This window comes from Desmodus rotundus, chromosome 2 (assembly GCF_022682495.2).
Source record: "Desmodus rotundus isolate HL8 chromosome 2, HLdesRot8A.1, whole genome shotgun sequence".
Classification (NCBI taxonomy): Eukaryota; Metazoa; Chordata; class Mammalia; order Chiroptera; family Phyllostomidae; genus Desmodus; species Desmodus rotundus.
Window position 1 is genome coordinate 76,875,362 of NC_071388.1, and position 12,972 is coordinate 76,888,333.

Consider the following 12,972-nt stretch of genomic DNA (forward strand, 5'->3'; position numbering starts at 1 on the left):
GAGTCAATATTAGAACTAAGTGTGGTGCTTTTTTTTTCTTTACTACATATATTGTGTTTATAAGGAAAAAAAGGTGATATTAACTACTCAATTTATTCCTTAGAAATGTGTACCATCTTAAATAATCGACTGGTTGAATTGTTAAAACCATGTATGAGTTACTAAATATTACCTGTTATCTGTGCCTAAAGTAATATTATCAATTGGATACTACTGATCATCTAGTAGTAGCCACTGAATTTGAGTTTATACTATTTAAATTGAAATCACAAGTCCTACTAAATTACAAACATGTCATATAAACTATAAACAAGTGGTACAGATTATTTGTTCTCCTTTCCTCCAACCTAAACTTTGGAAAGTGAAAAAAAGCATAGCATTTCAGAATCATTGTCAGGTTCACTGGTGCTGTTTTGAGAAGTACTAATCATCCCATGGGTGCATATCCAGTAATAGAAGACAGTAGGCAAAAAGTAATAAAAGGCAGCAGGGACAGAAGAACTCATGAAGCAAACTATCGCTAATAATGGGCATTTCCTCACCTCTTCTAAACTTACTGTATTATCTTTGTTTACTTTTGAGATTTTTCTTGAAGGGCATGTTTCTAAGGAGACCTAGACAACACTTACCTCAGAGTATCGTATGGCTTTCAGAATCTAACAATAAAACCAAATATTATCCACTATTCTACAAATTTTCATTGATCTTTTAATCCTCACTAATTCCTAGTCAATAATAATTTATATTTAATATCATATCTATGCAAAGGCCAAAGGGTTTGCATGTGCTTGTTACCTATAAAACCATACCTAAAGTATTTGGAAATATACAAACATATATTAAAAAGCATCTCCTGTCCTTCTGAAGATAGAAATCTAATATGGAAAATGCAAACCAATGAGCAAAAGAGAGGAATAACCACAGGCAGTCTGTGACTTCTTCTTCTGATACCGAAGAAGCTGCAAATGAATATGCAACCACTCCATTCAAGCTTTCCAGCCATGCCTGTTGTCTCAACTGCCCATGGGCAGTGAGCACTCCCCACACCCCACCCCTGCCCCCCACCAGAGAAAGAGTAGCAGCTACACAGCCAATGACCAGATTTGAGCCTTTGATTCCTACCCTTCCCTCCAGGATAGACAGGTGACCCTTTTCAGGACCATTTATTCTGACCGTGGAAGCAACTACAAGACCACAGGAAAAAGCTATCATTTGTTGTCATCTTCTGACACTGTGCCATGGGGTCTGTGCTTTACCGCCTAAGAGTTTCTGGAAGGGGAGAAACCACGAGACTGGGGCATAAGTTCAGGAAAACCTAGGGCCTTAGAGTGAAAAGATCCAGGGTGGACATTAATAACAGGCTTGCTTTGCAGCGGGGTGGTGTGAGAAGTGGGTGGGAGGAGGTTCATGCCTCATCTCCCCTATTCCCTGAGCTGGATTGGATGTGAAATGTATGGGTTGTCCGTAGGTAAGTGAGCTGATTAGACTTTTTACAGAAATATAATAAAAATGTGTTTTCTAGAAACTGTCCGTTTACTTTTTATTAAAACACCAGGGCATTTTACATTAAGAGTAAATAAAATACTTTATTCCAAGTACTCAAAGCTTTAATGGCGTTGGAGCAGTTTGGGGAGGGACGGAAAAAGAAAAATGAATTCAATTTAAGTATTGAACAAGAATGAATACTTCAGTGTGACTCCTCCTTCTAAATATTCACTATTCAATCTTTTATTTTGTTGCAGTACGCTTCCCAGGAGTTAAAACTTACATAGATCCAGACACGTACGAGGACCCATCCCTAGCAGTTCAGGAATTTACAAAGGAAATTGATCCCTCAAGGATTCGCATTGAGAGAGTCATCGGAGCAGGTAAACCTAACAGCTACACTTTTGACGATATGATTCCTTAATGGTTTAACTGTTTTATCAATAAAATATTTTAAATCTTAGCAGTTTTAGTCATTGAAAAATTTTAAGAAATCAGAAGTTTTGTTATGTTTGTTAGGTAGCTGAGGTAGCTAGGAAAGGATCCGGAGCCAAAAAGGTCCAATTAAGGGCTTTTATTCCAGGTGGGACACTTCGATCACAGGGGCTGAGTCCAAGCAGACTGCAGTGGCAAGGGTAGGAGGGTTTTTTAAGGGTGTGTGGCAGACCCCCGGGGCAGGGTGCGTCACCCTGCTGATCTGCCCCAGGTGTACAGGTGTTTGCAAGACAATGTCCTCCAATCAGCGATGGCTGATTTGGGACAGAAAGTCAGGAAGATTTATGGGCCTTGCCTCTGGGAAAAGCTGGAAGGAGTGGGGAGGGGCAGTGAGGATTCAACTGGTTTCCAGCAGGGTGCCAATAGTTGTGCCTCAGTTGCTTCAGGTACTGGGGAATCTCGTGGTCAGGTATTTAGCCACTGACACACCCTCTTTGTTTCAGCATAGGCGGTGGCTCAGGCCCTCCATGTCCCAGTACAATGTTATTTTTTTCTAACAATGTTATTTTTTTTAAGTATTTTAAGTGCCTTAATTCAGGTTCCAAACAAGGAGAAAATTCAGAAAAGTTAATGCTCTCCAGTTCCATCCATGCCATTGCAAAGGGTATAAGCTCCTTCTTTCTCTCTGCTGCGTAGAATTCCATTGTATAAATGTACCATAATTTTTCGATCCACTCGTTTGCTGATGGGCACTTAGGTTGCTTCCAATACTTGGCTATGGTAAATTGTGCCAAAGAAAAAAGCAAACAAAATATAACCAGAGACATTGAAATTAAGAACATTGTAACAATAGCCACAGGGGAGTGGGGAGGGGATAGTGGGGAGAGGGGTCTATAGGAGCTACTATAGGGGACACAAGGACAAAATCAAGGGGAAGGGTAGAGGTGGGGGAGGGAGGTGGGACTGGCTCGGGTGGGGTGGAGGGAAGGGGAGAAAAGTAGACAATTGTAACTGAATAAAAATTAATTAATTAATTTTTAAAAAAGAAAAAAAAAGTTACTTCTAACATCTTGTAGTCTTCTTTCAATATGGAGATAAATTACAATATAACTAAAGTAATTCAGGAATTTATTTTTTTAAATGTATCTTAAGGAGTTTGTCACAGGTTATTATAGATTTACTCAAAGCCCAGCATCTATAGATATAGACTATAATTAGTATTAATATTGATGATCTGGAGTCTCTGCAAGATCCAGAAGTGTTCTGAGAACCACTGAGGATAATATCAGGAACAATGTAGTTTTATATCATTTTAATGTAAGTTAGTAATTTTCCAAATGTAGAATGTTCAGACACTAAGAACACTGTATCATTCAACTATTCTGGAGAAATATAACTTTATTGTGAATCAGCTTTCAAAAATGTATTCTGTACATTACTTAGGGCAGAGGCTAAGCCAATTACAATAACAGAGACCCCAGAATATTTGTTCCTCTTTGAACTCCTTGACTCAGGGTGAGGGATCCTTGCTGGCGGGGGAGCTCTCATTCGGGTCTGAAAGGACCCGAGTTGCTTCTACTCTTTGCTCTGCCTTCCCCTAGTGTATCATCCTCCTCCCAATAGTCAAAGCTGGCTCACCAGCACATCTCTCTTCCAGCCTGTAAGAAGAAGGAAAGAGTTCAGTCTCTTTGCCTATATCTTTACAGCAATTACCTGGAAATTGCAAACATGTCTATTCACATCTCAATGGTCCAAATACAATAATGTGGACACACAAATGCACGAGAGTTTGGAAACAAAATCTGGGACCAGGCAGCTGTGCATGCAACTAAAAGTGCAGAGAGGGAATGAACCGAGAAGAGAAACTGGATCCTGAAGGGAGATGTATGTCTCCTCTAGGTGCAGGGTATCTGTGTGAACCTTTGGACAGAGCAGAACATAGCAAAGCATGGCCATTCTAGCCAGGTATCATATCTATGCAAAGGCCAAAAGAAGGGAGCTGATTATCCCTTGTCCCTTTCAAAGCTCTTCTTCACTAGAAGGGCCAGCTAAATAATTAGCAAGGACCAGTGCAAAATGAAAATGTAGAGTCCCTTGTTAAAAAGTGATTAAGAATTGTAAGATCATGATAACGTAGCATTAAACAAATGGCAGGGCCCTTCTAAGCTCAAGGCTCTGCGTGACTAGTCCCACTGAGCTGACTCCGTTTCCCAGGGGCACAGAGAACTAGCACTATCTCAAGAATTCCAGAGCCGTTGTGGTGAGTCCCCTATATCACTTGACTCCTATGCACAGTGGATCATCTCTCCTCCTCCATGGCCGGGGCTCCCTCTGAAAGCTGACGCCAGGATCCTGTCCATTTGATCCGAATGCTTGCAGCCAAAAAGAGACCGTCATTATCAGAAAGATTAAGAACCTGTAATGGAACCAAAATCTCTATCCTCCTCTACTGAACATAAAGGACATCAACAGGCATTGAAGTTATAATTGAAAAGAACGATTGCATTATATTCATTTAGTCTGAGCGTTCGCTTTCTTAAAACAGCAGAGGAAGAGAGAGGAAATGAAGTGGAATACTTTCATCACACCCTGTATTTGGCTTTCTCCCTCTGACATGTTCCCTTACGCTGCAGCGCTCCGCCCTCTCATACATGCAGCAGAAGCTCTTCCTCTCATGGCCCTCTGCGCAGAAATTAAACATTGGTGTCTGAAACCATATTAAGAAACAAAATCAAATATCTAAATGTAAACCAAGAAATTAAATTTTTCTTCAGTTTGGGGGTTTTTTCCAGCTAAAATATAAATTTTGTCCTAAAAAATGTATAACAGATACTGCCAAAGTAAACAATAACTATTAATGAGACTTTTAATATTATCTATTTAATATTATCTGCTTTATCTAAACTCTGATAAATTGTAATGGGATTCCTCTCATTTGGCAAAGACAATATCTAAACCATGTAGTCAGTCCTATACATCAGCATCTCCTTTATATATTTATTCATTGTTAACTGTTTCAAATTTCAAATAATAGGCCAAGTGTCCTTTAACTGTTCATTTTCAGGAAAATCATAAAACTAAAAATGTTTTATGAGACAAAGCTCTTACAATATAGCTCTCCTCTTTGTGCTCCTCACCAGTACTGCTCTGTTGATTAAATTCATTACATTGTGCTACTAAAACTCTGATTGCATGTGAAAAAACCCTCATGAATGTGTGGACTCTTCCTATAGCAGCAGTGTGGCAAAGCACTGTTCAGTCAAACTAAAGAAGAGTTGATAGAGTAATGTAACATCTATGACATAATTGCACAACTGGTTATGTGCCAAAATTTTTACTGTAAATCCTTTCCTTAGGTTGTCTCATTCCCTTTATTTTTTCCCCACCTGTTTGAATGTGTCTTCTCAGATTTATTTCATCACTGTGTGTTTTAGGTATTCCCTCTGGGAGTGTAAATGAAAGGACTTAATTGACAGCGTACGCGCTGCACTGAGGTGGGACAGAGTGGGAGAGCTGGGAAAAAGAAACAAGATATCAGGTTTTAATCATTGTCAGGTAAAAGATATTCAGGTCTGATTAATATATTAAAAGTAGCAATAGATTCACAGTTTGTTGCTGAGAGGAAAAATCTACAAGAATTGCGTGATTTTTAACCAAGAAATATGTAAGAATGTTTTCCAGGTTTCTAGTTGGGAGATAAAAATGTGTGATTATTAAATATTCTTTAAATGAATGATTGAAAAGTGGACCCCAAAATAACCACATTAAAAGTTTAAGAACATGGAAAATTATATCACACCTAATCCATGACAGATGCTTCTTAACATGTTCGCTGAAAAATGTGTGTTAGTTGGCTAATGTCTAGTTATAAAGACACTGCGCTGATTACTATTTTTTTTCATATTGAGTCATTATTCTCATTAAACACATATGTATTCAACCTGTCTTATACACACAACCCTGTCCTGGGATTTTCAGCTTTATAACCATCTCAATATTATGTGACAGATCCTTAGAAAATTTAATTTGTCCTATACCTGGGTTATATATATTCTTAAAATTTCTTATCTCTCAATTTTACTATTTTGTTAAATGAGTTTTCTAGGTTCTAGGACACTTTTCTGTATATCACTGTTCTATTTAATAGTGGCAGCTTATCTTTGTTTATCAATACAGGCCTGAATTTCCATGAAAATGCACATTTCCATTTAAATGAAGCGAGCAGCTCTGTTGCATGGGAGACTATCAAGATGATCTGTCTCCTTTGACTTTTTGCATCCTAAAATGAAATTCTGTGGCCAGAGGACTAAACAACAGAAATTCCCAGGCTAAAAGAGCCAAGTCAGATTAGGGTAGAATTATTATTTTCTACATATCTTGAGATACTGAGAAAACTGGTAAATTGCATTTTAATCATGAGCTGAGAAAGGTCGTTGAAAGGCTGTCCCTTTTTCAGGGCAGCACCGAACCTAAAGCATTGTAGGAAAAACTTGCCTAGCAGAGTACCTATAATTTTGAAACGTTATGCTGTTGAAAAAGTCATTTTTGTGTCTCTAAGCCCATAGGGCACCCTTCTTATTTCTGACCTTCCCTCTTTCCCTAGTCTCAATGGAAATGCATAAAATCTCCCCATCCTTCATTCCATCCCGTTATCTATACAAAACTCATTATTGCCTCCACTATCAGCCTTATCTTCTCCTGGCTTAGTGTCACCATACTTTCTCACTTCCCAGAAGCCCAGGAAGTTTTAACTGTTCATTTCTCAGCAGTCGTTTGCAGGTAAAGGAAAGTCAAAAGGACACCAAAAAGGATATAAAAGTGTGTGGCAAACCAGTGATTTATTCTGCCCAATATTTGGTTCTCTTATTGCCGCCTCGTTTCAGGTCGTAGTTCCCCTTGATGGCGTGTAAGGCAGAATGCTCACTTTGTGCGCCTCTCCTAATTCCCTGTCGTCTCCCAGCCAGCCTCTTATCTCTGTTCTAGAACCTAGTACTTTTGTTATTTTTTTTAAATCCTCTTAGTCTCTTTATTATTTGTGTTACTCTTCTATAGCTATATTACATTTTCTCACAACATGACAATGAAAAATGTAGGCAGTATTCCAGATGTGGTTTCACAATTTACCTTTTATAAGAAAAAAAATGAGTTTATGGCCCATTTCCTCTATATTTAGATGTGATGGTCTTATCAGATGCAAATTTTGTCCTCCATCAACTTAAAGGATTTATGGTAGAGGCCAGATTAATTATTTTTTTCTATTTTTAGAAACTCTTTGTTTTGTTAATAGACTGAAAATAGAATGGACAACAGATTCTGGCAAGATCTTCATGCCTTTTACCCAAGAATTTCATAGGTTTCTCAATTACATGATGTAATGAAAGATGGGTGTTATTCATTCTCCATGGACATCATCATGTGAATCAAAAAGACACAATCTGAAGCCAGGCAGCCCCAGGCTTGCACCATAATTTTGGTGCTAATTCCCTTCTGTGACCTTCATAAACTTAGTAATGTTTCAGAGATCTGATTTGCTCATTTTGTAATAAATTCACAGTAATAAGAGCTATCTTGCAGGATTAATGCAAGAATTGATGAGTAACTTAGGAATGACATCTATGATTTTCAGTTAGTTTACAATTACTAATTAAAAATGAAGTTTTAATTTTATCAGTTAATACTTGTTAAACAAATAAATATATGTTTGTATACAACAAAAAGCCTAATATAGAGTATAAGTTGAAGTACAAAAAATTAAAGTAATATAAAATCAAATGCATAGTATATACAAAATAAAAATAAGCTAACAGAACCAATTTCTAGAGGACAGGTGTGAATTATAGTAGTTGTAATACTTTACATTAATAATTTGGTTGATAAATTGAACTGAAATTATAGAACTTATTCTATACTTTGCATTTATAAAGTGAAATATAGAATCTTACAGAAAAGATTACATTGAGAATTAATTTTGTATTGAGTTTGTACAACACGCAAGGTAATCTTAAAGAGTTTTTCTAATAACTTACAAAAACCAATTTTTCAAAAAATTTTCCTTCAGCTTTGTCTTCTAGTGTGTGTATTGCTAAATAAAATATTTGGTGGAATGAAGGAAACTTGACACTTAATTCAAAAAAGTATTCCAGATAGGAGAAGACTGGATACAGTTTATATAGAAAGAAAAAATAAGGACATATTCTCTTAAGTCTAACAGCCAAAAGCAGGGGGAGAAGACCCACATACCAACAACAGTTTTTATTCCTTACATGACAGTGTATTAGCTTTCTGTTGCTACATACCAACTTACCCTAAAACTTAAGAACAAGAACACCTACTATCTCAGTTTCTGTGGGTCAGGAACTCAAGCATGATTTAGCTCCTGCAGGGTTGCTCACGCAGCTGCGGCGAAGGTGTCAGCTAGGGCTGTGGTTTTATCTGAGGGTCCAGCTGGGCAAGCATGTACTCGCAAGCTCATTTATATGGTTGCTGTGCAGATACAGTCCCCACAGGGTTGTTGTCCTGAAAGCCTTAACTCCTCACTGCCAGCTGGCGGAGAACACCCAGATTCTTGTCATGTGGGCTTCTCTAATATGGGAGCTTATTTCATAGAGCCAGCAACAGTGTCTGCTAGCAAGACTGAAATCTTAACCTGTTGTAAACTAATCCTAAAAGTGAGATCACATCACCTTTGTCATATTGTGTTGGCTGCAACTATGTTATTAAGTCCAGACCGCACTGGAGGGGAGAGGGCTACACAATGGCACGAATACGAGGATGCAGGGATCATTGCCGGCCACCTTAGAAGGCTGCCTACCACATAAAGGAGCTTTCCAAACTTGAAGTTCATTTGGGGTTTTAAGTTTAATATGAATATAATAAAGATGGGGGATTCGAAATGCAACTGAGGGAATAAGATAAAAATTGGATACAGTTCTGAATTTCTCTTTTGTAAAGAAATAGAAGGTTGTTTATGTTCTATGACTATCTGATAATGCCAGACACTCATTAATGCTGCGTGAGACACCATGTGCATTCACAGTGGTGAACAAACAGTGAGATTTGAATTAAGGCCATAAATCTGAGTGTGTGATCTGCTTATGTCATCCCATAGTTCATCTAGCATGAGGTAATTAGTTAACTGTTCCCAAGTGGTTCTTGTGTTGTCTATCTAATTGTCTACTTATTTAACTAATGACTTTTGTCTTGGTAGCCATTTCGTATTATCCATTGCTGTATAACAAACTATCCCAAAACTAAGTAGCTTCAAATAATAATCATTTTGTTTACTCACAATTCTGTGGGTCAACAATTTGTGCTAGGCTTAGCTGGAGCTGGGGGGTTTTGTCTTCCAGTCTCATCTGGGGTCACTCCTGTGAACCGTGGCTCAACTGGACAGCGTTGCTGTGAGGTGGCTGCTCTGAGGTGGCTGCTCCAAGAGGGGGGCGGGGCGTGGAATCCGACCAGGAACCACTCATCTCTCCTCCATACCTTTTCTCTTCACTACCACTGGGCTAAACATGACAGTCCTAAGGCAGTGTCCTAAGCAGATGGCAGACAGAGTTGATAGCCTCTTCTAGCCTTGGAAAACTTCCCCAAGGTGAACTTCCACAATGTAATTCTGATACTTTGCCTTGTTCGAAGCAAGTCACAAGACCAACTCAGATTTAACAAAGTGGAGAAATAGCTTCTACCTCTCGTTGAGAGGAACAAAAAAAAGCCAAGGAGCATGTATACAGAGATGGGAGGATTTGGGGTCATGTTTTACAACCTTTGTTTTGTAAAAAAACCAAAATGAGTTGTTTTTTTAAGCCTACCATAGATAACAGAGCAAGAATCCATTTGCTATTTTGTCTCCTAAGTTCATTTTTGCTTTGCACTTCTAATAAAATTCCTTACTGAGCAACTATTAGGTAATCTGCTGTGGGTTATGGACTATGTGGTTTACAAGTAAAGGGGCTCAGGCTTAAGAAGGAAGCTAAGGAAAATACACTATAAAAGGTAAAAAAAAGAAATAGAAAGAAAGACAGGTAGAAGGAAGAAGCATTATAAGCACACAGACACACATACGTACATACAAATTTCTACTGGCATTTAAAGAATCCAGAGCTCCCAGACTGCGTCACAGAGATGGCATTTGAAAGGTAAGGAACGCCAAGATGAGGAAAGCACAGCTTATGGGAGAGAGAGAAGTGGTGAAATTAGAGGTGTGGAGATTGCAAAGAGTAATTTTGGACAATTCAAGAGATTTTAGAGTTCCATGCCACTGGCTGTTTATTACAGCTAATTTTTCTTCAAAGCCTAGGCTTTTCCTTTTTTTATGCAAATATAACACTAGCTCCGCCTCTTGGCTATTAGTAGTTAGTTGTTAGTATCTTTTTAGTTTGGTGAATTTTTAGCTTTTAGTGACATAAAAACTTTAAGATAATTAAAGAGGAATGAATTTTGCTTTTATTAGGCAAAAAATTACTATAAAAATAAAATGCTTTTCCCGCACCACGATTGTTGTGAGAAGCAAATGAGATAAAATAGGTCTAAGTGACCATCCAACCTTTATCAGAAAACCACCAGTGAAAGTGTTCGCTACCTTACTAGGCAGCCTATTCCCTTAAGGACTGTTCCAGTAAAGCAAGAATCTTGCAAGTAAAAATGTGCTTGCATGTAACACCGGATGTAACCTTATAACACTACCCACCAATACTTGCTCTGCAAAATAGAACTTACACAAAGCAATCCTCATCCTCCTTCTGCACCACACCATGACCCTTCAAATATTTGGAGACAACATGTCAACCTCATAAATCTTTCTTTTCAAGTCTAAATTGTCCAAACCTTCCAACCATTTTCTTCTGACATGATTTCTGGATATTTCATCATTCTGATAACATTCCATGGAGAACTGAGTTTTTCTCTAAGTCTTTTCAGAATTGAAGTCAATATCCCAAATATTTTCTAATCAATGCACAAAACACAGGGCTAGCACCTTTCCTGCTGTGCCTCAGCTAACACAGCATGGGTTTGCATTTGCTTCTTGAACAGCCGCCACACACTGTCGGTGTAGGGGGCCCAGCAGTGTAACCCGAGTGCTCTTTCTCAGATGAGCTGCTGTTAAGCCTGTGTCTGCACCTGTCCAATTGACCTTGTGACTCTGAGTATAAGGCTATATTTTATTTATATGCCCACACTATATATCTATATAAACTATATATATATACGTATGTATATATATATATATATATATATTTGCTATTTAGCTATCCAAACATTTTTCTCATAATCCCTATTTTCTCATAATATTTAACTAATATTTCTATTAAATTTTATCATGTTTTATAAGTGAATTTCCTCAAACCAGCCAGGTCCTTCTCCACCTCACTTAGATCAGCCAGAACAATTATCATCTGTCTTATCCCTGAGTCGTTCTGCCTTGCAAGTTAGCTCTGTGTCTCAGTTGCAACAACATAACTGAGCTCCAAGCTCTCTGCACAGCATTTATTTTGTGCACTCTGTCATATTCTCCTTCATTGGGATCATTGTGTTTACCTTGTTTGAAATCTGTATATTTTTATGGTCTCCCTTTTTATTAAATGTATTGGGGTGACATTGGTTAATAAAATTATATAGGTGTCAAGTGTACAATTCTATAACACATAGTCTGTATACTGCATTCTGTTTCTATCACCCAAAATCAAATCTCTTTTCATGACCACATATTTGATCCCCTTTACTTTTTCCTCCCTCCCCCTGCCCTCCTTTCCCTCTGGTAGCCACCATACTGCTGCCTGTGTCCATGAGTTTGTTTTTCTGTCTTGTTTGTTCACTTGATTTTTTATAGACACCTATCCCTTACTCTGTAGTAGCTTTGATTTTGAAATTGCACCCAATCTACGTACATTTTTTAAAATCTTCACCCTAAAGTTTAATATACATTATGGCCAGGGATTTTTTTTCTAGGCTGTTAGGTATCATTAAATGAAAATGGTCATTTTTCCCAGGTTCCTACCCCCTTACACTTCATAGATCTTTATTCAGAATTAAGTCCAAATAGCAGTTTCTGTTGATTTTTTGAAAAATAGAAACAGCAGCAAAACAAGTACTCAGGCTCATTGATAGTGTCTCATTTATTGCTCTCACGGTGGAGTAAATAAACTCACATGACACAAAGGTGTGCCACCGAAGGGTAGTACATGGGCTCTCCATGTGGTCTAACGCGGCTCCTTGTTTAAGGAAAGCCTTTGCTATCTCTTCCTGCCAGCGTCTCTTCTATGGTTCCCCCTTCTGCTTCATCCGATCAGGAAAGGTAGTCTCCCTTTGATATTAAAGGTAGGCAAGAGTCATTAAATATTTACATGCTTGAAGCCAGCTTTAGATGCATTCTCTTTCAGTCCTCACAACACTAAAAATCACATATCCATCTTACAGACAAGGAAACTAAGACAGATTAAAGTACTTGATCAAAGTGATTATTTATTAATAATAATCAATTTGTAAATCATAAAGCTGGTTAGCTTGTAAGTAATAAAGCTAAATTCAACCCTAGCGTAGTCTGAGTTCAGAGTCATGCTGTTATTAACCGTTATTTTATTACAGATAACCTTTTATATTTGTGAATTTATACTTTCTACATGCAACTATTTTTTTCTGGTACTCGTGCAATCGCTATTTCCTAAACCATTTTTCACAACCACAATCTCCACCTATTTTAGGTGCATTTGGCTGTGTTCCTCGCTTTCATTCCAGCCATCTGTCAATCTGTCTTATCGCAGTCACTTCCCAGCTCTGTGACGTGAAGGCTGCATCCCAGCTGCTGATCTGTTTTAGAGATTTGTAGGGGTAGAGTGGATTGTCACTACCTAACTTTAAGTGCATTGATCCACAAAAAACAAGTGCCTTAGCAGGACCACCATTAATTTGGATATTGACTGTTGTCATGAGGTCATTCTTTAGGGTGAGATTTTCAATTTCCCTCATTTGAAGCATGGTTCGCGTGTTCTTGTATGCCACATCAATCCAGCAGCAAACCCTGTCAGCTCTGCTTCAAAATGCGTCCCAGGACCC

General features: G+C 38.1%; 1 protein-coding gene across 2 annotated transcripts in view; it reads left to right on the top strand.

Annotated features, from left to right (window-relative positions):
- EPHA6 (EPH receptor A6) overlaps positions 1–12,972 on the top strand; it is an 876,611-nt gene that overhangs the window by 590,590 nt on the left and 273,049 nt on the right. For both annotated transcript variants that reach the window (XM_053918286.1, XM_053918285.1), the window contains exon 10: positions 1,743–1,868. In XM_053918286.1, the coding sequence (XP_053774261.1) occupies positions 1,743–1,868 (126 nt within the window). The remainder of the gene's footprint in view (positions 1–1,742; positions 1,869–12,972) is intronic.